General features: G+C 51.0%; 1 protein-coding gene and 1 pseudogene across 2 annotated transcripts; both read right to left on the bottom strand.

Moving 5' to 3' along the window:
- On the bottom strand, window positions 1-8,156 carry LOC309609301 (keratin, type II microfibrillar, component 7C pseudogene; annotated as a pseudogene). The gene has a single exon. The product of its transcript is annotated as a keratin, type II microfibrillar, component 7C pseudogene (transcript).
- A 1,459-nt stretch (window positions 8,157-9,615) lies between these two features.
- LOC309609305 (keratin, type II cuticular Hb6) lies at window positions 9,616-26,782 on the bottom strand. Its single transcript, XM_082350570.1, has 9 exons — window positions 20,747-26,782; window positions 20,143-20,351; window positions 19,279-19,339; window positions 18,407-18,502; window positions 18,018-18,182; window positions 17,630-17,755; window positions 17,157-17,377; window positions 14,892-14,923; window positions 9,616-14,756 (listed from the first exon to the last, which is right to left on the bottom strand). Exons 1-9 carry the CDS (start codon window positions 21,113-21,115, stop codon window positions 14,575-14,577), a joined length of 1,461 nt encoding a protein of 486 aa, XP_082206696.1. The 5' UTR covers window positions 21,116-26,782; the 3' UTR covers window positions 9,616-14,574.
- Window positions 26,783-27,000: the final 218 nt, after the last annotated feature.

The raw sequence follows: 27,000 nt of genomic DNA, 5'->3' as shown, positions 1-27,000 counted from the left end.
CAGTTCTTAGTAAATGTCTACTAACCTGAAGTTAGTTGGGGAAGAAAATGACTAAGCAATTTATATCAAAAAGCCTTTACATCCTTTCCTGGACCACAGCGAGGGGAGAATCAATGGAGGTGGCAAGAATGCCAAACCCAGGGTTGACAGTCAAAGAGTAAATCATAACTCCAGTGAGAAGGAAACTGGAGAGTTAGTTCTGGCTTCCCAGCGAGGGGCAATCTCTAAACTGACATTTGGGCCTGAGAGAGAAAAGATTTCCCCGTTCCTCCACTTTCCACCCTCGCCCCGTCAGACCCCATCTGTCCAGAGTCCCACCCAGCACTATGCAAACCGCATAGATCTCACACTGGAACAGGCCCCCACTACAGAGGGGGAGCAGAGGGCACTGCTGCCGATGGTCATGCCTTCCAGGCCGCGAGGGACGGTGGAACTGAGGTCCCCGCAGACCATGACACCCTGGGAACGGTTCACACCTGTAAGGAGACAGCAGGTCTGAATTCTCTTCCATTCCAGACATGGTGTGACCCAGAATTTTTCTGGAACCAGTGATTAACTCTCTTCACATGGTAATGGACCTGTGACATGAATCTTTTTAAACTACAGGAAAAGCTAAACCCATTGCCATCTTCTTGAAGGAGTGTGATTAGCAAGTTGGACACCTAAATCTACTTGACTAATGTTGCAATGTTGAAATCTTTAGGCAAAAACTGACTGATCACAGGAGAGGAATCATCTAGAAATATGGTTGCTGGAAAGGTGAGGGGAACAGATAGACACCTAGGCTAGGGGCTGCATCCACACTGAATTATTAAAGATACAGATTTAAGAGATACTTTCAGTAGCCCCAGCTGATCAGAATACACAGCCCATGTTTTTTTCTCATAAAACATCGTACCACTTGAGGAGTATTCTGTGTGGCTGAAAGACTTGGGTGACTTTTGCAGAACCAATTAGCGGGTCCGAATTTGCCACATGCATAAGCTTAGGCTTCATGGATGCTCCAGATGGATCCATGTAGGGGCCAGATATTTTGGACCATCCATTTCTATCAGCTCCCTCACCCAGTGCCCTGTGGACAGAGGTTCCGTCACCAGTTAGAGGAAACCCGATATTAAGGCCACTGACCCCCAAAGAACCATGCCCACCCACACCCCCAAACTTACAGGCATTGATGGAGCCCATGTCTTCCCACACCCTGCAGGGGAGAGGAGAGTGAGCGGTTAGCACCTGGCTCCTCTGTTCTTGAAGCAGGCCTGTTCTCCTCCATCCTGAAGCGGGGAAGGGGAGAGATGAGGGGTGGGGCCTGCTGCAGAAGGATCAGGGCTAGCACTGCTCCTGGGGATCCCCAAAGGACAGGGGAATGTTAGTTTGCAGGATCCAAAAGGCCACTTTATGCCGTGTTTGCTTCTCGGCCATGGAAACTCGGGGTGCTGAAAAGTAGGGGTAGGGTGGGGTGGGGTCACCCTCCTTGTCCCTGTGCTAGGGACAAAGGTGATGGGAGCAGCTACTGCCGAACTGGACACCTCTGGGTAGGAAATAGCTTCCTAGCATCCAGATGGATCCATTTTTATCTCACGCTTTTAAATGTTACCCCAGACACGCACCTGACTTGATAAATTCAGAGGGAGGGAGGGAGGCTGGAGAGTGTGGTAGTTAAGAGCCTGGACCCTAGAGCCAGGCTGCCTGGGCTCAAATCTGGCTGAGCCACTTACTAGCTGGGTGACCTTGCCCAAGTCACCTAACCTTTCTGTGCCTCAGTTTCCTCAGCTCTAAAATGGGGATGATAATACCACCTCATAGGATTGTTATAAGCTCCATGTGTAAAGTGCCTGCAGACGGAGCCTGGCATGCAGTAAATCTGATGTAAGGGTTTGCTGTGAGCACTATAAACATTTCGTTATGATGAGACATTATACCAGGACCTTGCACTCTTCATAAACACCTGTACTTTCTGTTCTATGTCTCCCCCCCTTTTTAAAAAATTCCCAGCTTCACAACGTTTCCTCCAGGAAAGCTCTGTTCTGATTCATTCTTCCTGACTCAGAACACTTCTCCACTCCACAGCTTCTCAGGGGATATATGCTTCCAGCTCACCTTCCTCCTATGTGAACCTGGCTTTGCCACAGCCTCGGAACTGTGCCCTTCCAGAAGATTCTATTCTAGCAAATGCCCATCACGGTGCCTGTTGGGCCACAATACTGGCAGCAGCTATCTCCAAGTTGAGTGATTATGCCTGCTTTTATTTTCTGTGTTTTCTGCAGTGAGCATTATTTGTATAATCTAACTACACGCGTTATATGCAAAAGGAGAAGGTCTATTAAAAGGGCAGTGGCCACCATACGCAAATATACTAAACCGCCTTTTAAAATCTCTTGTGTAGGGAACGCTGCATCATTCATTATATGATCGAGTTATCAACACACTAATGATGATTTCCGTAATGAAAGTAAGTTTCACGGTGCAAATGCCGAGAGCCACACTGAGTGCTGGCAGGTGGATTAGGGACTTACGGGTGCAAAGGGGGAGACTGTGCTGGTGGCTTCACTCAAAGGCCTGAGGAAATGGACAGAAAAGTTTCCCTGCTTTGGTCAGTCATGGCCAGCTGCTTTGGGTGCCACTCTTGTCAGATTTCTAACACTACCCAGGTTAATAAAGAGTCTCTCCATGGGTGCAGCCCTGCCCGGCCACCCTGGATAAAGATATTCTAATTCTGATAATAATCTGTTTCTACATACACTTACTATGTTCCGTTAACCCTCTGAATCCCTGCAACAACCTGAAGCTGTGGATTTTATGATTATCTGTTTTATAGACACTATTAGGATACTGAGGCATAAAGGTTCGAAGCTAGTAAGTGTAGAGCTGGGATCTGAACCCAGGTGATCTGGCTCACAGCCTGTGATCTTAACCTCTATACTCTACTCCCTGGTCTAGCCTGCTCCCTGGGATGGGATCCAACTCAGAGGCAATAATGACATGGCCACCCAAGGCTAGAGGCCCATGTACCATCCGATGTGTAAATCCACGTTGCTCCCTCCCATGCTGACTTCACCTGACCCTGATTCTTGGCTCAAACTGTCAGCACAGCCTGAAGTGTCCTGTCCCTTTCCTGCCCCATTAGCTCCTCTACCTCCTCCCCTGAGAAGCCTCTGACATCCTCCCTGGGACACTAAGCCCAGTCACCTGGAGGATGGATGGATTTGTGTCTGTCCCTGTCTTCCCTCCTGGGCAAGGATACTGCGCTGCTCCTGTCTATTCGCTGGTCCTGAACCCCAGACTATCCAGGCTGATAGGATTCCTTGTCTGTGCATCTTAAATCGAATGGCCTTTAACAAACCTTCTGAATGATTGCAGCTTTCACAACCCACTGAGATGTGACTGCAGAAACACCCTTTCAGCCAACAGGGTAGCATAGTTACCTGGGAACGAGGTTTAGGTGCAGCTGGAGGGGCAATGCAGGAAGGGAGAGAGATCGCTGGAGTGCTAGCTGGGAGGCTGATGTAGTTCTAGCTTAGCCACTAGCTAGCTGCGATCTTGGACGAGCCCTTCCCCTCTCTGAGCCTCAGTTTCCCTATCTGAGAATGGGGAAATAGCGGGACTCTCTAGAGCTCTAGAGACTTTGCCAGTTTGAATGCTCTCTCCCTGGAGATGAGTCAGTGAGGCACTCTTCTAGCCCGGAGTGGGGATGTGAAGTGACCCTGGACCCGTCCTCACCGGCTCTCCTCGCCCTCCAGCAGTTTGCGGTAAGTGGCGATCTCCACGTCCAGGCCCAGCTTGGAGTTCATCACCTCCTGGAACTCCTTGAGCAGGCAGGCCATGTCCTGCTTGGCCTTCTGCAGGGCCTCCTCCAGCCCCGCCAGCTTGCAGCGGGCATCATTAAGGGCCGCCTCGCCCTGCTGCTCCGCCTCGGCCGCCACGGCAGCCTCCAGCTTGCCGCACTGCAGGGAAGGAGAGGAGGGAAGGGGCTTGAGAAGAGTGCAGGCTGTGGGAACCCTGGTGGGTCTCCCATGGCCTTGGTCATCCCAGTTCACCTCCATTCAAAATGGTCAACCTTTAAATTACCTAGGCAGGGAAATCACAGCCATTTGGAGCTTTTTCCTTCATTTCTTAAACCACCTTATTGTAAAACTCAAGTCCATGGTGAGCCATTAGGGGAAGGAAATGTTAGCACTAGAATTGGACTAACACTAATATAAGATAATTATCTTACATTTTTATACTGTTGCTGTTTACAAGGCACTTTCGCAGATGGTATCTTATTTGACCGTGAAGTTACCCCTGAGCTTGTCAGAACAGGCATCGTTATTTCCACTATGCAGATGAAGAAATTGAGAGTCAGAGACGTTGTGACTTGCCCTGACCTACCCAATTAATTAGTGCTAAGCCCAGATTCTCCGAGGCCACTGTATGGGGTCTCATTCCTTGGCCCACTGAGGTCAGCATGCCGGAAGAAGTTCCCCACACACTAACTATAGCTCCTTCCTTTTGCCCAGCTTAAGAAAGTGTAAGGCACTCCTACAACTCAATAGCAAAAAAAAAAAAAATAAAGACAAAAAAAATTAACCCAATTTTTTAAATGGTCTAAGGACTTGAATAGACATTTCTCCAGACAAGACATGTAAATGGCTAACAGAGATATGAAAAAATAGTTCAACATCACTAATCATCAAGGAAATGCAAACCAAATCCACAATTTCCCAGGCTATCAACTGTCTGTTAACTTTATAGTCTTTCATTGAAGTAGAATTCTTAATTTTGATGTGATCATGACAATCTATTTTGTTATCTTGTGGTTTTGATTTTTTTAATTTTTTGTGTGGTTTTGATTTGTAAGGTTTGCTTAAGAAGTCTTTTCCCACCCTTAAGTTACAAGGATATTCTCTTACATTTTCTTCTGTTTGCTTTATACTTTCATCTTTCATGCCCAGGCCTTGCATTCATCTGAGGTCCCCCATGGTATATAGTACAAATTGGACTTTGGCTCTACATAGGCTTTCCATACAGTGGGTCTATTTTTACTACTCTCACCAGCTGAATAAACAGCCCTTTGCTTGTTGCTACCTTCACCAAATACTAAGTTTACCTTACATCAAAGGGCTTGTTTTGAGCTCTCTCTTCTGTTCCAGCAGTCCAATGGTCCATTTACCTGCTCCTACACATGTACTAGACATTTTTATTACTGTGGCTCTTGAATCCTCAGACATTCTCTTTGCTTTCCTTTTCCTTTTCTTTTTTTTTTTTCATATTCTTTTCCATTATGGTTTATTACAGGATATTGAATATTGCTTTCCTTTTTCATAACTGACTTTACTATAAATGGACTTTGTTTTTTTGCATAAAAACTATATTGATCTTATCAAGTCCCTCAAAAGAAATTCAGATGGAATTTTATTGCATTATACTTATAAATTAGAGGGAATTGATATCTTTAGAATATCAGGCCAAATTATGTCTGAATATGATATAATTCTACTTAATCAGATTTTCTTGTATTTTTTATAATAAAGCCTTACACTGTTTTTCATAATGACTATGAATACTTTGTTGCTATATCACAACTACTTCACTGTTTTTATCACTCTTAGGAATGGTATCTTTATTTTTCTATTTATTTCTCAATTGGTTGCCACTGATACAGAAAAACACTTTTAATTTTTGTAAGTTGACCTTGTAACTAGAAGCACTGCTCAACTCATCCTATTATTTCTAGAGTTTATTGGTTGAGTTTTGTTGTGTTTTCTATGTAGCTGATCCCATTGTCTACAAATAATGCCAGTCCTATCTCTTCTAATACTTGCGCATATTTATTTTCTTGGCCAGGCGCTTGGCCAGTATGTCAAGCATGGCATTGAGAGGATGTCCTTGTCTTGCTCCCAGTCTTCATTGGAATGAGCCCGAAGTTCATCCTTTAGGTCTGACACCCTCTCAGCTCCACCAGTGCTCATCTACTGCCCTTTGAATAGTTCTGGGCTTTTCTGCCTTTTTTCGCCTGGCCATGCCTCCACCCTTCCGATTTTTCCAAGCCCTTCCCACCCTTCAAAACCCAGCTCAAGCCTGATCTTTCCCACAGAGCCTCCCTGATTACACCAGCTCAAGGTGAACTCAGCCCCTGAAACAGAAGACAGAGGCACTTTGTCAGGTAATTGACAATCAATCACAAATTGCCTTGAAAAACAGGTGTCTATTACCCGTTTAACTTGTACCTATTTCCGAATCTACCCGACTAAGCATTCAGCTCCTGGAGGACAGAATAAACAGTTGTGGAGTATGCGAAGGTGCCACGATTTATCAGCTCCAGGCCATAGGCCTCAGTGTGTTGCGAGTTCAAGGTCAAGAAGGCAAAACTGGAGGCGGCAAGATTGGAGAACAAAGCAGGCAAAGGGGAGGCAGTCCCCGTCCTGGGTCACAGGCTATGCAGGCTCAGCCTCGGGTGTTTTCACAAAGACCATCTCGTTTCACCCTTATGGAGGCCCAGGAGGCCAGTGTTCCAATCCTCACTTTTCAGACGAAGAAGCAAGGCACACAGAGAGGGACTAGCTTGTCACGCAGCTAGTCAGAGTCAGGAATGGGATTTGCATCCACACCTCCTGACTCTCAAATCCTCTACTTCACTGCAGCAGCCTCCTCGCTTCCACGGCCAGACAGCAGACAGGCACAGCCAGGGCCAGGATAGTCCTCCTGAGCCCAGTGATTCTACCTCCAGTAATTTATTTTAAAGAAATTATTCGAGATGTGCACAAAGATATATCTGTGAATGCTCATCACAGAGTTGTTTATCAAAAACCCATGAAGAAGGGACCAAAAAGTAAAAGGCTCATGGATATTAAGACAAGAAGAAATGACAAAAGTCAGGGCATCCACGGGTCACAAGCCAGGCAGACAGGCAGGTTACCACCAGAAAGCCACACGGTTATGAATAAGGCCCGGTGGTGCTCGCAAACCCAGGGAGGTAGGCAGGCATCAGAGGACCAGAGCTACAGGGCAAGCTGTCATTCCAGGCAGCGGGGCCAGGTCAGCCCCCAGGCCAACTCAGGCCAGCCGCGTGAAGGGCAGGCACAGGCCTTGGCGACTGAACCAGCCTGGGATTCGGCCAGAGCCTTTATAGCCCGTGGTGAGGGCGGGACCCGATCCAGCCTGGAGCCCAGGTGGAAGAGAGCAGCCTTTCAGGCTGCTGCTGTCCCCTTGTCAGCTTCCTGTCTACGGCTGTTTTCAAGGGGCTCACCCGGTCTCAATTCTCTCTGTTCCAGGCCATTTACAAATAGGTGCTCTAATTCAAGCTCTCTAAGGTGGCCGTGATTGCCTCGTAGAGCTGCAGGGCTGTGGGCTGTTTTCTGCTCACGCAAGGATGACACTTCACAGCCGATGCTCACTGTCCCTTTGCAAGGTTCTGCTGGCCGCATGCAACCCAGACCAGTCACCGTGTTGAAGTACTCAGGGTGGGGGAGCACCTCCTGCCTCTCGGCGCTCGCCTCATCCTCCCAGCATCCCAGCGAGGCCTGGATTGCCGTTCATATTTTACAGGTAAGGAACCTGGGGAAACATCACTTGTCACGGGTCACAAAGCTAGTAAGTGGCAGAGCTGAGCTTCCAACCATGCTTGTTATCTCTGGAGTCCGTGCTACCGTCATCTCCCATCAGGACAGGGGGCTGGGTACGCTCACAGCTCCCCCAACCCAAAGAGGTGGGTGTGTCTACACAAAGACCCTCAGTGAAGGGTCTAATCTGATACTGAGCTTGCTGGGTTGGGGCAGATGTGCAGGATCAGAGGACAGAGGCACAATTACCAACGTGGTGATAGAGAAATGCTTCGTGGAAGGCCCGCCATCTTGCATCCCTCAGCATCTGACCGAGACTTAATCTCACGTAACCATTGCATGTGCATTGAGAACCATCCAGATGCTCACCAGTTCCAGCTTCGAGGGCTGGCCACCTTCCTTCAGTTTCGCTCTCAGCTGTGGATTTCCCAGGCCACCGTGCTCCTTGCCTCCGGCTCTGAGCTGGCCTGCCCACAGAGCGCGAGGACCAGGACCAGGACCCAGGGCTCCTGACTCCTAGACTAAGGTTCCTTCCACACCTTCAGAACTAGAACTGAAGGCCCTTGTGTCTTTCCCCGGAGGGTTGGACATATCAGAGAGGCCAAAGGAAGGTGGCCAGATGGGGTGGCCACCAGCCAGGCCTCCTGACGCTGCCCTTGTCCCCGCAGGTGTCAGCAGCTCCCAGGGCGGGGTCGTCTGTGGGGACCTCTGCATGTCAGGCTCCCGGCTGGTGACGGGCAACACCTGCAGCGCCCCCTGCAGCAGGAACCTGGAGGTGAGCACCGGCCTGTGAACGCCCTGCGGCCAGCTCAGCAACACCTGCGGAGGGGGTTCCTTCGACCTGGGGAGGTGCTAGGTGGCCCCCAGGGAGAGCCAGAGAGGCCCCTTCTGCCTGCCAGACGTTCCACTGCCCCCACTGCCAGCTGAGAACAGTGGCGCCTCGGTAGCTGTCCCCCTCGTTCTGAGAATACACCACACTCTCCTTCCCATCGGCCACTTCTCTGCTCCTCTTTTCCCACTGGAAGGGGATGCTGCGTGGGAAGGGACCCCTCCCTTCCACCGTCTGGGCCTCTGGCCCTGCCCAGGAAGAAGGGCTCTGCTTCCCAGGAAGGAGCACTGCTGGACCGCCTCCCCCAGCTCTCTGGCCTCTTGTCCCCCATTTTTCCAATAAACTGAGGGCCCCGCTTTCTGTGCTGTGATGTGTTGCTTTCTGGGAGTGAGCCCCTGTCCACCGACGGGGGAGCACCCCAGCCCATGGAGGTGGCCTGAGGACTGGGGTGCTTCTGGCCTGCTCTCAACCTGTGCACCTGCAGGGCATGTCCCCAAACAGTTCCAGCCTCCCCTGGACAGGCAGTGCCAACCTGCCACCTCGGTCACGCCTCTGGGTCTGGGGTAGTTGGGGACTTATTCTTCTGACTGGTTTTGAAGGGAACCAGAGGAGGGCATGGGATCTGCTGGAAGGCTGTGTGTGCGCGCGCGTGCGCGCGTGTGCGTGTGCGCGCTTTCTGGGCACGCCACCTGCCTTTCTGGGCACACATTCACTCTGCTCCCCCGCCACCACCGCACCACACACACACACCACAGCAACCACCACCAGGGGGCTACCTGTGTCAGTCTGGACCCCACCCCACCCATACCCACTGCTGCCCATCAATCAAGGGGAGATGAGACCCTTGACACCCACCCCTCCGCCCATACACGCCTCTTCGGCACCTGGAGCAGCCTCCCCCCAAAGCCCTGTAGCCGGTGAGGGGAGACCGTCTACTCGCTCTCTCAAGCGCTCAAGGGAGCCCCACTCACTGCCCTCAGCCCCAGGTACCTCAGATCTTCAATTCTGAGGCTAAGCTGGCTCCTGTGCCTCCAACATGGCCTGACCTCACCTGTCCTCTGTTCAGGGAGAGTCTGGGAGGTCTCGGGAGGAAGACCTTGAGGAGCCCTTAACCCCATTCCGGAAGCACCAGGCCTGGAATAGCCCCGCTCCTGTGCTGTCATTTCCTTCTCACTGGCCCTCTCCTTGTCTCCCTTCACCCAGCCCCACCCCAGCCCCAGTGCTGGTCCTTCCTCAGACCCTGAACTTTCTACGCATCTCACCACACTGTCCCAGGAGGACCCAGCATCTTCCCTCACTCCCTCCTGGTGTCTTTAGGGGTCCCCTCAACTCCTCATCCAAGCCCTCTCTGCTCCCCATTGCCCTCGCCCCCTCCCCCTCTGGAGCCCTGAGTCTCCAGCCTTTCACTTCCTTGTTCTGCAGGCCAGGCTCTCAGTTCTTCCCTGACTCACTTTCCTCACCCAGGCAACCTCACCCTCAAGCAAGAAAGTGCCTCAGCGTCCTTCTCCTGCTCCTCCGCACACACTTCCTGGGCAATCACATCGGCCTCTTGCCTTCAGTTCCCACCATGGTTAACATCCTCCCTGGTCCAAATCCTTCAGCTGTGCTCAAGTCCCGATGGCTCTCCTGCTGCCCTGACCTCACTCCTCAGCTTCAGACCCACTTGCCCCAGTTCCTCCAAGACCTCTCCACTTGGCTGTCCTGGAGACTCTTCCAACACAGCAGACCTTCAAGCTGTACTCACTATTTCCCACTCTCTCCACCGGTGTCTCCTGCTGCCTCTCCCCTGTCAAGATCATCAACACAGTTGCCCAAACCTGAACCTAGATGATCTATCCAGGCCTTCACCCTCACCCTCAAAACCAATTAACCCCCAAGTGCTTTCCTTTTCTACCTCCTAAGTACCCTTCTCATCCATCCCTTTCCTCTCTCTCTGCTGCTACCACCCACATTCCAGCCACCACCACCTTGGTTGGAGTCCTGCTCATCTCCCCTTCCAGTCCATACTATGCAGCAGCCAGAGAGATCTTTACAAAACACAGATCTGACCTTTCAGTGGATGAAGTCCAGACTCTTCACCATGGCATGCCAGTCCTGTGTATCTGGCTGTGACCCATCTCTCAGTGTCTCTCATCACTCCCCACTGCCCCGCTCCTTCCTCCCCTGCTCTGACTCAGGGGCCCTGAACACTTGTCACATGAGGGCTGGACAGGGGCCCTACAAGGTCTTTTTCAGTTCTGACCTTCTGGGGAAGTGACTCTGAGCTCTGCTCTGGGATTGTAACACCTCCTTCCCAGGGACTTAAGGAGGATTCTGTAATAACTGCCAGCCTTGGGAGGTCATCCAGGTGCCACCTGGGGAAGCCCAGGGAGGCTCCACATTTCTGGAGGTGATGCACCTGCCTTTCACCTACCAACTCAAGGGACCAAGCAGGAGTGACATTGCATACTCGCCTTCTGTTAGAACCTCCTGTCCTGAGTCCCTGAGCCCTACCTCACACCTTACAAAAATTTTTGAAGAATTATAGCAGTTCTAACTACAAGGGACAGAGACCATTCAAAATGAAAAGAGGCCTCTGGGCTCCTAACCTCCTACAGACAGGAAGCAGGCTAAGAACACATGGGTTGTTTATCATGGAAAAAAAAGGATGATACAGAAGGCGGAGCCAAGATCCCAAAGGATAGAGCCAAGAGCAGAGGAGAACCACTTCCAGGGAGCAAAACTAGGCACGAATCAGATATACTTATTCCCTGCCACTACAACAGGAGGAGTTTGCAATGGGTCCCCGACTGTACTTAGAGTTATTATGAATCAGGGACTTCCAAGTGACTCCAGCTTTTCCTCTTTCTAAACGAGAGTGCGGGAATTCCCTGGCTGTCCAGTGGTTAGGACTCAGCACTTTCACTGCCGTGGGTAGGGGTTCAATCCCTGGTCAGGGAACTAAGATCCCACAAGCCATGTGGCACAGCCAAAATAAAAGTAAAAATTAAAAAAATAAATGACAGTGCAGACTATGGCTATCCTATCCCATCTCACCATTGCATGATAGGTGTGGTGGACATAAATAATTGCCATTTAATTCACAGGACTTCAGACTGAGGTAGACCATAATGGGGGAGCTGCAACAAAAGAACCATATCCCAAGAGCTTCACATGTAACTGGATTGAATCCAAATAGCAAGATCCTGAAATTCAAGCTGATATAATAATGGGGAGAAATTTGGGGGGATCTCTGGAGGGGTGAGCATATGTTGTTTGTGGGAGGGACATGAATTGTTGTGACCAGAGAGTGCACTGTGGGATCTAGTCTCCATAAGTGGCCCCAACAATTCCTTCCCTCTCTGCACATATAAGCCATCCCAAGGAGGAGCCTATTTCCTCTCCCCTTGAATCTGAGCTGGCCCTGTGACTGCTCTGCCCAATAGAATATGGTGGAAGTGAACTTCTGAGCTCAGGCCTAAAGAGGACTGGCTGCTTCTGCTTCCTACCTTCCTTCTTCTTGGAACCCAGCCACCAAGCTGTGAGGAAGCCCAAGCAGCTACATGAGAAAGGCTCACATGGAGGAGAACCAAGTCCCTGGATGCCAATTATCAATGTATTTTCTCTCAGCTCCAGATTCACCCGTCATTGCCTGCTCTGTGAAAATTTAGAGGGGCTCTTTAAATATTTTCCTTTGTTTGCTGGCACAATATTAAGCTTTGTCAGTAGAGGACACTGGAGAGATATTGCAGGAGGAAGGGGCTTTCCTTCCTGGTTCCAGGTTCCTCCTGGCAGATTCTGGCAGCACCCACAGTTTCTCCAGAACTGCTCCTGCCGTGCAGTAACTTCACTGCGGCAGTGCACAGTAGTCAGCAGTATCGTGTGGCCAGCAGCTTCCAATATCCTTCGCAGGTGGTTTTGAGGTGGAGACATGTCTTCTTGAGCAGGTTTCCCTAGCTTTCCCTGGATCTGAGGTCCAGATCTTGGCCACAGGGGGTCCACTTCCTTGGGTGCACTCTCTCAGGCCTAGGGGTAGGGGCTGCTCCTTATATCTGCAGCTCCTGTATGCTTTATTTTTTTTTTTTAATAAATTTATTTTATTTATTTATTTATTTTTGGCTGCGTTGGGCCTTTGTTGCTGCGCGTGGGCTTTCTCTAGTTGTGGTGAGCGGGGGCTACTCTTCGTTGCAGTGCACAGGCTTCTCATTGCTGTGGCTTCTCTTGTTGCGGAGCACAGGCTCTAGGCACGCGGGCTTCAGTAGTTATGGCTCGCGGGCTCTAGAGCGCAGGCTCAGTAGTTGTGGCACACGGGCTTAGTTGCTCCGCGGCATGTGGGATCTTGCCAGACCAGGGCTCGAACCCGTGTCCCCTGCATTGGCAGGCGGATTCTTAACCACTGCACCATCAGGGAAGTCCAGCAGCTCCTGTATGCTTTAGATTTTTTGCTTCTTACTAGCCAATCTCTCATTACTCAATCCCCTGTTATAGTTAATAATTCTTTATATTAAACTTCATCTGTTCAAATTATTGTCTCCTGATTATGCCCTGACTGACACGTCCTGGCCAATAGCTCCAGCTGAACTCATAGCTGGCGGTTAGTACCAAATCCAGCCACATGGAATGAGGTCATTTTGGACCTTCCAGACATCCTAGCATCCCAAACAACATCACATAAAGTAGAAGAACTGCCCAGTAAGCCCATCGAATCATGAGAAATAATAAAGCATTATTGTTTCAAGCCTCTAAATTTTGGAGTGATTCGTTACGTGCAATAGATATCTGAAACCTCCCTACAACCCAGGAGGTATCATTATTCTATTTTACAAATGAAGAAGGTAAAGCTCAGTGAGGATTAATGACTTGCCCACAATTACAGAAATAGTAAATGGCTGAACCAACATTCAAACATAGGTTTGTATTAACCAAACTCTTTTAAATACATAATCTCACTTAGGGAGCCAGAAGGGACCTTAGGAATAATGTCCAACATCCCTCATTTTATAGCCAAAGAAACTGAAGCTCAGAAGGTGGAAGCAATTTGCCCAAAGTCACCCACTTAAGAAATGGCAGAATCGGGACTCTGAATTAGAAGCCTGGTTCTCCTGACCCAAAGCTCTTCCTCTCCCTCACACTGTCGTCCCACATGCCTTCCTTCACCCATTTCCTCATGTACTTTCCCCCTCCAGGAATGTGCCCAGCAGGGTGGAGGGGACGATCACCCTGGTTGAGAAGCCCTAGGGCACATCTGGCCATGTCTAGGGACATCTTTGGTTGTCACAATTGGAGGTGAGGAGTACTTCTGGCATCTAGTGGGTAGAGGCCAGAGCTACCGCTAAACATCCTACAATGCACAGGACATTCACCCCCCAACAAGGAAGTCTCCAGCCCAGAATGTCAATAGTGTTGAAGTTGAGAAACCTTGGTCTAGAGAAACCCATAACCACACAAGGCAGGGAGGGATTCCCTGCCTCCATGGGTCTTCTCTTGTTTTTCCAAGCTTCAGGTCGCTCAAGGCCAGATGGGCAGCTTCTACTGCAGTCATTTTCACCTACTGAAAAATAACTAAGTGCATGAGAGGTCCTGAGGAAATCTCCAGCAGGAAGCACCTATCACAGGAGGGCCCTGGCATTTGCAAGACTCTGAGGCACCAGGTTGGATTAGCTACAATTAGTTTATTGGAAACCAAGAGTAAAATAAAGGCGAACAAACTTGCAGGCAGTTGACTCACTGGCTTTTATAGAAGCCTCTGCAGGCATCCCTGGAAGGTGATGGTCTCCCCCTCCAATGGGTCACATCCCTCACAGAGTTACAGGAAAGCCACCATCAGTGTTCTTTATCTCCATTCCATAGGTACAAGCACACTGGCAGATTCCCCAGTATGCACAGATGGGGAGATTCTGGGGCCTGTCCTGTTCCTCCAAGCTTAGGTGAAGGGATCAGGCAAGACCAATGAATCCAGCAAAAAACAGAAGGCGGAAGAAAGGATGAATCCTCAGAACAACAACACGACTACTAGGAAAGGCTACAGAAAGAAGCCAAGGTGCACCCCAGCCTCACTGGGGCTCAGGTGCCGGGGGATGGCACACAGAGGGAGTAGTAGGTAGGGAGCAGGATGGGCAAAAGGTACACATCTGGAGACTGTTCTCGGGAGGCCAGCCGCCAGCGGTGCGTGGGGCAACGGAAGGGGCGTTCCGGTTGCGAGAGGTCCTGGCTGGGCGGAGGGCGACCCTAGCACCTCTTAGAGCCCACGATGCTGTAGCCCAGCCCAGAGCAGGGGCCGCAGGCGTCGGCGGTGCCCACCACCACGTTGCCGCTGCAGGGGGCGCTGCAGACACTGGTGGTGACAGCAGGGGCAGCGCCGGAGGTGCAGAGATCGCCACAGACGACGCCACCGCGGCAGCTGCTGACGCCTGGATGGGGGGAGAACAGGCAGAGACTCGGGTCAGGCACTGCCACAGCCAGGCGGCTTGGGGCAGCGAAAATGCCCCCTCCCCAAAGGCACTGTGACCACCCAGCTGGAGAAGGGGGCGGGGCGGGCTACTTACAGACATTCACAGCCCCGACGCCCTCGCACAGCCTGCGGGGAAAGGAAAAGAGAAAGGTCAGTGCCCTGAAAAGCCGCTGGACCACACAGCCAAGGTGAAAGGTGAGGTCCCCCCACCTTCCTTCTGCGCACTTACCCAGGGGAAGGGGCGATTTAGCGGTAGCCGGGTCACTGTATGGGTTCCGGAGACAGATCACCTGGTGCGCCGGCTCTCCACCCCTTATTAGCTGAGCAACCTCAGAAATGCCCTCCCTCAGCCTGCCTCCTCCTGGGGAAAATCTACTCCCTGGTCTGTTGTGAGAATGAACTCAGAATACGCCTACAAGTGCATAATGCCTGCCACACAGTAAGCACTTCAAAAATGGTAGCTGCTACTATTTATTTCGGTTCTTATGGACTTGTAAATGCAACTGAGGCGCAGCAGATTTAAATTCCTGAATCTGGTCTGATTGGTGTCACTAAAATGTGAGTTTCGGGAGGACAGAATTTTTTGTCTATTCTTTTCCCCATTGCAGACAGTGCCCCAAACGATGCCTGGCTCAATAAATAACTTGCATGAATGAATGGGATGTTAGAACCCATTGAGAGTAGGCTCAGAGACTAGCTACACCAATTCCCTCACTTAACAGATGGAGAAACTGAGGCCCAGAGAGAGGAAATAACCAGTGCCGGAGGCAGGGATATCACTCCTGCCACCTAACTCCACCCAGCCCGTGTTTCCTTCCCACACAATGCTCTCTCCTTAAGGAAAACACACAGAGTCCCTCTGAGAGACCGTGGCAAAGGGTTGTCAAAATCAGCTTCAGAAATGTGGAGAAGCCACAGCCCACCATCTACCGTCCCATGCCCAGGTTTCCTAGGGAACCCACACCAAAGCTTCGGAGTTCATTCCAAGAGCGCTTTGTGGCAAAGGGGTGGACCTCTCTGTTTCCAGTGCTACCTCTGTGTCTCTCCAGCGTTCAAACTCAGTCTTGAAAACGTCTTTCTCCCAGAATTCTGCCCCAATGAAACTACCCAGGCCCAGAGAGCCCCAGTGCCTCTGAACTCTCCAATGCAATTACTTGAGTTTGTTGTGAGTCTCACATGTGATCACTTTGATTCCAGCTACCAAACCTGTGTCCCCATTTCCCCAATACACAGGGTGCTCCCTCTGCATCCTCACTCTACTCTGCCCAGGGCCAAGGGCTGGGCTGGACACGAGAAGAGGAAGGCTCAGGGTAAGAGCACCTGACTAACCTGGGGAAAGAACCAAAGGGCAACAGCCCGGGGCTGTTGTCCTCATAGGAGCTGTTCAGCCGCCCCCCTCCAGCTGAACATAGAAGGCTAATGACCAATGGGTCTCCCCACGCCCTCAAAACAAGCAACAAGCAAAAATGCCCAGACCAGGGCAACTGCTTCAAGGGACCAGTCCCTGCTGTCTGTCTATCCTTAGTCCCACTTGCTGCAATGGACGACCACTTAGGGATGCTCACTGTAGTTAGAATATATAAGTGTGCATTGATAAAACCCCCTATTGGCACAGGTAGGCCTTCCCTGGTTGCGCAGTGGTCAAGAACCCGCCTGCCAACACGGCAGGCGGATTCTTCCCTGTTCAAGCCCTGGTCTGGGAAGATCCCACATGCCGCAGAGCAACTAAACCCATGTGCCACAACTACTGAGCCCACGTGCCACAACTACTGAATCCCACGTGCCTAGAGCCCGTGCTCCGCAACAAGAGAAGCCACTGCAATGAGAAGCTCAGGCAGCACAACAAAGAGTAGCCCCCGCTCGCCGCAACTAGAGAAGCCCACACGCAGCAACGAAGACCCAACGCAGCCAAACATAAATAAATTAATTTTTAAAAAAAACAAAACCCTATTGAAGCTGTCATTTGGGGAGAAATCTGAACTCCCAGGGCTGGGGCCAGGACCAGGCTTGAAAAGAGAGCTGGAAGCCTGAGGGGCATGTGCAATGAGGGCCCGGGAGGGAAGAAGCATTATAGAGGGAAGATGGCCCAGCCCAGACAGGGCTTCTCAGGAACAGCAATTCCTAAGGCCTTGACTCCGGGCTCTGAGAAACAGATTTGCAAAAGGCACCAATCCCAGATCAGCACGTAAGTGGGCATGAGAGACTCAAATGGGGCTAGAAACATACCAAATGAATAACTCAGATTACCTGTCCAGTTGCAGATGGGGAGGTTTAGAAACAGGAGTCAAGTAGGAATGTGAGGGACAGCACACTTAGCACCCAGGCAGGGCTGAGAGAGAAATGTGGCTGCGGTACCCACCTGTGCTCCTCGCCCTCCAGCAGGCGCCTGTAGGTGGCGATCTCGATGTCCAGGCCCAGCTTGGAGTTCATCACCTCCTGGTACTCCTTGAGCAGGCAGGCCATGTCCTGCTTGGCCTTCTGCAGGGCCTCCTCCAGCCCGGCCAGCTTGCACTTGGCGTCGTTGAGGGCCGCCTCGCCCTGCTGCTCCGCCTGGGTCACTGCGGCCTCCAGTTTGGAGTTCTAAGGGCCCAGAAGAGAACAAGGTGGGTTATGGTCCCTGGGTCACTGTGTCCAATTCCTGGATGTTTCCAGTCTCTCCACCCAGCTGGGATCACCCCAGGAACAGGTCTCTGCTCTTCATCACCTGGGTCTCCCTGAGTGGCCACAACCTGGGACTTGAGTCATGCAAATGGGCTGGAGAATGAATGGTGAGATCCAGTTGGGTGCACACACTGACTGTGGGACCCCGGGTGGGCCTCAAACGACCCCTACCTGGCACTTGGCATTCTCGACCTCGGCCGTCAACCTCTGGATCATGCGGTTCAGCTCGTTGATCTCCTCCTTGGTGCGGCGCAGGATCTCCCCATGCCGGATCACCGTGGCCTTGATCTCCTCACACTGGAGGGAAGCAGGGAGGCTCATGAAACTCAGGATGGGACATCCCACCCACTCAGGACACCACAGACGATTTGTAAATTGTACAGTACTCAGCCTGTGCAACCATACGTGGCAGCCATGTCCTGCTACTATAACCTGAGAGGGGTCTGCACTTCTTTCACCACCTCTAGGAATCAGAATCCCCAGACAAAAGAAGCCTTGTTAATATATACCACACATCCCTGCCACCATGTCTAGGAGGCAGGTGCCCTGAGACACTCACCTTGCTGCGGTACCAGCTCTCAGCCTCAGCCCGACTGCGGCTGGCAATGTCGTCATAGTTCGCCTTGATCTCGGCCACAATGCAGTCCATGTTCAGGTCCCGGCTGTTGTCCATCTTGACGATGACCGAGGTGTCTGAGATGTGGGCGTGGAGAACTCGGATCTCCTGCAGATGGTGGGGTGGGAGAATGCGTGTGGTTTACACCACCCCCTCCGCCACCACTGTGTGTACCCAACCTTCTCAGCCCTCCTTGGTGTCTAGCCCCTGCCCTCTCTGACAGCCTCACGGACTGCAGCTCCTGCCCAAATCCCTGTCCCACTCTGATCCCAGACCAACACCCTCTCTTCCAGGCCCGCTGCTGGTTTTCTGCCTGGACCACAACCCCTCACCTCCTCATACAGTTGCCGCAGGAAGTCGATCTCCTGAATCAGGGCCTCTGAGTTGGCCTCCAGGTCTGACTTGCAGAGGTAGGCGCAGTCCACATCCTGGGAAGGTGGGGAGTCTTTGAGTTCAGAGGACCTCTGGTGATCACCACCCCCAAATTCCCCTCTCTCTTCACCCATTACATGGAGGTAAGGGGAAAAGGATTCCCAGAGCTCCTAGTCCCGTCCCATCTCCATACCCTCTGCTCTTCCCCAGAGGCACCTCACAACCTCCTCCCCTTCTGAGAACAAACCCCTCGTGCCTTGGACATGGGTCACCAGGCTTTCACTCCTCCCACCTGAGACCCCTTCCCTCCCAGCTCTCCTTCTTACCCTCCCCTGTACCAGGAAGCCTGCCAGACTGGCTCCCTCACTCAGCCACCGTGACACTTCCCTGTCCCCCAGCAGTCCTCCAAGACTCCACCTGGCCTCTCCTGGCTCTGCTCCATCCTCCCCCCGATCCTGAGACTGTGCCCCTCTTCTTAACCAGACTTCCTGCAGCACGAGACAGGACACCGTCCCTCGACAGAGAGACTGAGGCTGCCACGCCTACATGGCACCCCAGCCACAGACCACCAGCTCGGAAGCAGCACAGAACGTCCAGAGGTCAACTCAGCCATCCCCCTGCTTCAGGGCAGGGTGCTAGTGGATATTCCAAGGTTATTGCCCTTCTCAAAGCCCTACATGTGCCTTTCATGACCTAATCTCTGGGAATTTCCCATGCTGACTTGGCAAAGTCACTGCACCCCGCACTGAGGTTGAAACCATGGGTCTCCCCAACAAGAGCCTGTCATTCTGAGATCCCTCGTGTCTCTGCTTCCCGATCCCATGTTACTCACCTTCTTCAGAGCCACAAACTCATTCTCTGCTGTCGCTCTCAGAGCGACTTCCTCCTCGTACCTGAGGCAGAAGAGGGCAGAAAGGGAGGTCATGGCAGGGCAGGTCTCCCCAGAACCCCCTCCACTTCATACCAGTGAAGGAGGCAATGTTAGGGACCTGCCAACACAGCCTGCCCCCTGGCAGCCCTACTGGGGTCCTCTGTGGTTGGATTTGGGATGTGTTTGTGATTCTCTCTCCACTTTGAATTGAGGGGTCCAGGGGGCTACTCTTCTGGGACCTCACAGCCCTGTTCCCAAAGCTGCTCTGAGGTCACGTCTGGAGGAGAATAAGGACTCAGCACCAGCCCCATGCTAGGAGTGGACGGCAGCACCTGTGGGGCCCTGCAGCCTCCCCTCACCTGGGTGTCCATCCTAGCTCACCTGTGGGAGGGCCTATGAGTCCCAGAGGCCCTCAGCACTCTGCACCCTAGACGATGGGACACCAGCAGCCCCAGGACCTGGCAGCCCTGAGCGACACTGGGACTCATATCACATCCAGGTGCTACAGGTGGGAGCCTGAGAGGCCGGGAGGAGATGGCTTGGGAGACTGCAGAAGCCCCCTCCCCACAGCCCGCAGGGCATAGCTGCTGGGTGATCAGGCTCCAAGAAGAGAAGGCTGAAGGAGCAGAGAGAGACCTCCTGGGGAATCACGGCCCTGCTCTTAGGTGTCTGATCAATGACTGCCTGATGTGAAGATCCTGCTGCACACCGCCCACCTGCCCTGCAAGGTCACTGCCCCTTCTCGGAATTTCTTCTCCAGTCTCATCCAATAGGCTTTAACTCAAGTCCATTCCTGTGCCCAACATCATCCCTGACCGCACTCACTTCTTCTTGTAGCCCTCCAGCACCTCCTGCACGTGATTGAGCTCGGAGGCCAGCCTCCCGTTGTCGGCCTCCACACGCTCAGCCTCCCGCCTCAGCGTCTCGATGTAGCCGTTGAACAGGGGCTCCAGGTTGCTCTCGCAGCACTGGCGGTTCTGGTAGAACTGCCACTTGGTCTCCAGCAGCTTGTTCTGCTGCTCCAGGAAGCGCACCTGCCATTTGGGGTGGGAGGACGGGTCAGATGGCTCCCACTGCCCCAAAGCCTACTTGGGGCATGGGGGGATGGGGGAGGGCGCCGATTGCTTTAAGGTAAACTCCCAAACCAGGAGCTCAGCAGAGATTACACAGAGGGCGCTGTGGAAGACAAGGCAACTTCTGGATTTCGGGATTGGGATCTATGTTTGGATTTTCCAACTTAGTGGTGAGAGCAAGGGGCTGGGAAAGATCAGTCCCTGCTCAGGTGGACTGAGTTATCCTGATATGCTGAGCCTAGGTGGCACGTGGTCAGGAGCCAAGTAGAGGTCTTTTTGCCTCCGACTCCCCCATCAGTGCCCAGCCTGAACTGAGCATGGGTGGGTTCAGGAAAGGTGTGATCAAGGACACTCACCTTGTCGATGAAGGCAGCGAACCTGCTGTTGAGACACTTGATCTGCTCCTTCTCCTCGTGCTTCACACACTGCGCATTGGTGTCGATCTCCAGGTTGAGGGGTGCGAGGAGGCTCTCGTTGACCGACACGGTGGTGATGCAGGGTGGGCTGGGGCCGCACACGCCGCCAGAGCGGTACCCGAAGCTGCGGCCGCAGGAGCCGGCGCGGAAGCCCCCGCAGAGGCTGCGGCTGCCGAAGCCCCCGGTGAGGCCGCGGTAGCAGGAGATGCCGCGGTAGGGGGCGGCCGTGACGCAGCAGCGGCCGGGCCGGGGCCCGCAGGCTGAGACGCAGCTGAAGGAGCGGCCACCGAATCCTGATCCGCAGGTCATGATGCTTCTTTGGGGCACGGGAGGCTCTGAGGAGGAAGACGTCCTAACGGAGGGCACAGTAGACGAAGGTGTTTACTTCTTGGACATCGTTGGACCTTTTATATATGTGGGGAGCCTGACGCATCCACGGGTTACGAGCAGTTAGACGCGTTTATAGGCTTGGGCTGTTTAGCTGCTGTTGCTTCTCCCTTAATGTGCTTAATTGGGGGCCAGATGCGACCAGATGTTTCTGGCCTTTACCCTAAAATGCACAATTTTTTTACTTCAAAGAGCCAGCTCACCTCCCCCACCCACCCCCAACCTCCCTATACACAGTTGGCAAAGCTCAGGGTTTGGAGGATGGGGGAGCAGTGACTCAGGTTAGAATGGAGGGCGGGGAGAGGCGGGGCTGCGGCTGCTCCTGTCCCGCCCCATTTGATGGAATCATGCCGCTGTCCGTGGTGCCCCGGTACACTGGGGAAGTGTGAGATCAACAGAAGGTGTGGAACTTGAGGCGCGCTTGGTGATTTCCCTCACACTGACGGCCTCTTTCTGCACCACCAAAGCCCCACACTTACACAATCTCTCACTTAATCACACACACAAGCACACCTGCTCCCAAATCCCTCACCTACACCCATCAACATATTCTCTCTCACACACACACGTACACACTGTGCACTCACATGCTGGCCTTCCCATACACCATCTCACACATACTCACACGTGCTCACATACACACTCGCCTACCTTCACTTGCACACAGACCAGTCCCTAGGCCACTTATTAGACCTTCCTTGTCAACCTATGCTGAGAGAAGGCAATCCCTCCCTCAGAGTCTCCCATGAGGCCTAAGGGGGCACACATGGGCTCAACGGCCTCAGGAATGCCCAGCCATTTCCAACAAGGCCCCAACCAAGGATAGCCTGTCTAGAGTTCATCTCCAGTCTCCATGTTTTCTCCAGGGCCCAGAAGGACTGGAGTAGACACAGCTGTTATAAATCTTTATAGCATTTGGCTCAGAATACCAGAGAATCATTCTAGATAGGGACGTATAAGGAGAGCATCCAGCCCCCTGCCATCACCCCCCTTAGCCCGTACTGCTTTCCATGCTCTACCAAACCTGCAACCCCCTTCCCTTTACAGCAGTTTGTCAGTAGCCTTGGAAGATGTCAGAACACATCCATTTTGGTGTGTGCCATCCATCCAGTGTGGATAGGTTGGGCCTTGAACCATAAAAGGCTGGGTAGGAACCAAGGCTCTGCCAGGAATAGCTCTGTGTGATCTACGGGCAAAGCAGTTCACTCCTCTGGGAAATGGATTAAGCCTCTTCTTCCTAGTGCTGCCTTGGAGTATTACAGAAATGCGCATATGCTCAGTAAACTCCAGAGAACAGTGCAGATGTGCTTTACTGTAATCATTAAGAAGCAGCAGGCTCTGGGACTGCATTTTTTTTTTTCAGAGTTCACATTGTGACCCACCAATAGGAACAACCAGAATTTTAATGAGACAGATTAGGGCAAAATCAAGTAGAGTAGAATATAGTAGAAAATATTAGAGTGCAACATATGTAGTAAAAGTAACATTTCAGGATCTTTTGTTTCAATAGCATGTGATATGTATGTATGTGTGTACTTAGTCATTATGCAAAGTTATTTCTTAATATAATTGAAACTAAAAAGTTTAAGTACATGGTCTATCAGTTAAGAACACAGACCCAGATTCCAAACTGCCTAGTTTCAAAGTCCAGCTCTGCCACTTTCTAGCTGTGTAACCTCAGGCAATTACTTAACCTCTCCGTATCTCATTTCATGATTTGTAAAATAGGGATAATCGTGCCCACCTCATAAAGTTTTTATAAGGATTAAAAGAATTAATCAATGTCAAGCACTTAGAACAGAGCCTGACACACTCTAAGTATGTAATCATATTAGTGGTAGGTATCGGTGCTGCTGTAGTTATAGTGGCAGGTTGGATGGGGAGATAGAGATACGTGTTATTGTTGCTGCTGCTGTGGATGTATCAGCAGGTTTGATGGAATACACCTACCCACATTCCTAAACCACCTATGTAAAATTCCCACTAATGGTGCCTATGTGAAAGGACTAATAGAAGGATTAAATTTTAAAATACATGGACAATGCTTAACTCAACACCTGGCGCATAGCAAGTGCTCAATAAATGTTATCAACTAGTATTCTACCATGGAGGTCAGTCCAAGGGGCAGGGAGGACTGGAGACCTTTGACCATCATCACTTCCTTTATCCTGGAAAAGAACCCAAAATCAAATGTCCATCCTCAAGCCCAACTGCCCCAGGGAAGGCCCAATGAGAATGTCTCCTCTAGGGCAAAGGGAAAATGTCACCAATCCTTGGGCAACCACACTACTGAATGAAAAGAAAAGCTTGGACAGTCCAAAAAGTCAGTTCTCTGTAGTAACTGATCAATTTGTATGACTTATTTGGCCTTATTGGAAGTCCTCAGCCATAAATCAATGACATGCTCATTCATCTTGCTTTTTTGCCTGATTCTGAAAACTCCTGATTGGTCAGTAGCCCAGGGATACCATGGGGTTGAGAGTGGGGGATTTGCCATTGATAATCCATCCAAGTATAATGGAACTCCAAAGAGAGCAAGAGAAGTCAGGCTTTCACTGCGACTGGAAAGATAGAAGTTGGATTTGAGGAAAAACTTGCCAGAGGAGGTCAAGTAGTCATGGTTTCCTAAGGAGCTTGCATTATGTCTCCCATTTAGGGAAGCTTTATATAAAAGAGAAACACTGTTTATTCTGGAGTGGCTATCATGTTTGTGGAGACAGGGCAAACCAAAAGACCTTCTTATCTGGAGATCACAGCCTCTTCTTTTAGCCCAAGTAGATCTTGTTTCAAGGGTTGCCTGGAAAGAAGGGGTAAATCAGGTGGTTTTGACATTGAGAAGTTCTTGTTCAAGACTCCCTTCAGTCCATCCTGCTCCTCTGGAGGATGTTATAAGGCAGATTCCCCAAAATGGATGACGGGTTAAACAAGGTAACATCTTGTTGTGGGATTCAGGGATTCTGCGATTGATGTGTCCCTGCAATATGCTGAACCCTGTCTTAATTTTGGAGGGAGGGAGGAAAACACTAAGACGAGGAAGGAGACATGGATTCTGGAGCTCCTGATCTGATGAGGAAGACAGACCCAGAAGTTCAGAAGTTCATGAGAAAGTCCAGAAGTCTGAAGAGGGCTGGTTTCTGGCTATACAATCAGATGCTCAGGAACACAATGCCTACTGATAGTGCCCATTCTGAGGCAATGTGAAATACAGCTGATCTGATGAGAAAGGCAAGAAAGGCTCCCTGGAAAGGGTGAGGACAGGCTTCAGTAAGGCAGCAGGAGGGACAGTGTTGGTCAAAAGATATACATGGAGATGTTTCAGAGAGTGGACGGCAGGGGCACCTGAGGGCCCTTGCAGAAGAGGAAGGGATCATGAGATGCTGTGACAGTAGAGAGCCAGTTGAGACAGAGACCTCAGAAGCAGGGCCCATGTCATTCTGCTCCACGGCTAGAGGCTGGGAAGCAGCCTGTGGACTCTACATCTGGAAGATACCAAAACTGCACTCTAGGCTTGCAGGTATCCAAGAGGTCGTGCCAGAGCTCTGCCTCCTCACCAAGACAGCCTGAGACAGCGGCCAATTATCCATGAGAACTCACCAGAGGAGGGAGGGTCAAAGGCCATCCTGGAGAGTCTGGCAGTGGATGAAGCCTGACTGAGGAGCTCCACCCTTGGTGAGGTCCATTCCCACTAACCAGGCTGAGCCCCTGAACCTCCCGCAGCCCACATCCCTGTCCCATGAGGGTTCATTTCTCTAGAGCTGGAGACGAGGTTGCCCACCCCTTCAGGTAGGTCTACACCTTGTTCTCAGTGCTGTGCCCCTTCCCCCATCAACCTCCTCCTCCTCTGCTCTTCCACCCCTGGAGTGTCGCCCCACCATTCTCCCATGGGTCTCCTCCCTCTTTTCCTCCACTGTCCTCCACTTCCCTCCTCTCCTCTCTGTCTCCCCCAATCTCCCCTCCCTCCCATTCTCCTCACCCCCCAGCCAGTCTCCATCCTTTTTCCAAGTAGCCCTGGAGAGTAATAGTCTAACACCAAGCATCTTCTTCCTCCTTTTATCTAGAAATCTACCTTCCATCCACTTCTCTCTTTCTTTCCCCAACCCTACCCCATCTCTACTCTGACCCGTGGCATTCAGAATTCTTGCCTTTGTTGGCTGCTTTTCCCTACCACCCCATCATCACTCAGGTCAAGGACTCAGGTAAAGAACACATCTACTCACTGCGTCTTTCCTTCAGGCCCCAGCCAGGATCTCTCCCCACCCCATCCCTAGCCCCAGGAATGGCTGCCCTCTGGTCTGCTTCATCTGGTCCCCACCCCATCTTACCAAAAAGCTTTGCATAATTAACCATCAAGCTTTGATGGCTCCATTACTCAGCACTTAATATGTAGCTGGTATTCATTTCATTCACTTGACAAATATTTATTGAGCACCTACTATGTGCCAAGCCCTTGGAATATAGCCATGAACCAAACATTTGTACCCATTGGTGTGCTGCAGGGTTTGCATTTTTGTTCATGATCTAGGTATATGTCCAGCTTTTCTCTTAGAACTGGAAGCTCACATCAAATAAGGGTGAGTTCATCCTCTGGCCCTGAACCCTGGGAGCACACTGAAGGACCCTGAAGAGGTACTGGAGGGAGGGATTAGTGAGTGCGTGTGAATGTGTCCTATACAAACACCATCTACCATGTGATACTTTAGTGATGACAGATGGTGGATGGATAGGAGTGCAGTGAGATAAACTCATCCCTTCCACTGGGATCAAACACACCAAGCTCTGAGTGCCAGCTCTGCCTCTAACTACACAACCTGAGCAATCTCTTAACCCTCTAGGCCTCAGTGTCCTCATCTGTAAAACTAGAATAATAACACCTGCCTCAGAGGGTAATTGTAAAAATTAAATGCATTAACGAAAGTTGGGCAATCAGTATAGTATCTACTATGAAGTAAGATGAACATCAAAAGATGTTGTTATAAGTTTGGAAGAATACTCATAAAATAGTTTTCTACACTAAGCATATGCTACCTGAATAATTTTTTTTTTTTAAATAACCATATACCCTAGAAAAACTCTTGCACAAATACACCAGAAGACATGGAAAAGAAAGTTCATGGCAGCTCTGTTCATAATACAAACTCTGGGGACAACCATGAGGCTACCAGGGTGGAAAGATGAATAAACTGTGACATATTCATACAAAGAGTACAGTCCACAGTGAAAATGAACACAATACAGCTACAGGAAGCAACATTGAACAATGGAATACACACAATATGATTCCATTTATATGAAGTTCAAAAACTGGAAAACTAAATCATACACGGTTTAGGGATGCATTCCTTGGTCCTTAAACTGTAAGAAAAGCAAGGGAATGATTCAACACAAAATCCCAGAGAGGAGCCATCCCTGGGTCAGGAAGGAAGGGGGTACAGTGCGAATGAGGCTCACAGGAAGCTCCTAAGTTACACATATGTTCTATTTCTTCCTACAGGTGGTAGGCACACCACCTATACTTTCTTTTTTGGGGGTGGTATATTTCACCATAAAAGCAATTTTAACTTCCATAAAGCTCCCATTGCCAGAGCCAAGACCACGGAGTGGTCATTCTGCCAACTCTTCCCCCCTCCCCTCTTCCCTTCCCCCCCCCACCCCCCACCGCAAGCTTTTTTACTCTAAGAAAACCTACAGATTGAATGTCTTTTTAAGTCTTCAAAATTAGCAGCCATTAATAATACCTGAAGTTAAATGAAATGGTGCCACGTTTGAATTTTTTTTAATATCTTGTTTTAAATTGCTTGCTGCGCCTT

This window comes from Balaenoptera borealis, assembly GCF_965194805.1.
Source record: "Balaenoptera borealis genome assembly, chromosome: 13".
Taxonomy (NCBI): Eukaryota; Metazoa; Chordata; class Mammalia; order Artiodactyla; family Balaenopteridae; genus Balaenoptera; species Balaenoptera borealis.
The sequence above is the reverse complement of the archived record's forward strand: the minus strand, read 5'-3'. Positions and strand labels throughout refer to the sequence as shown.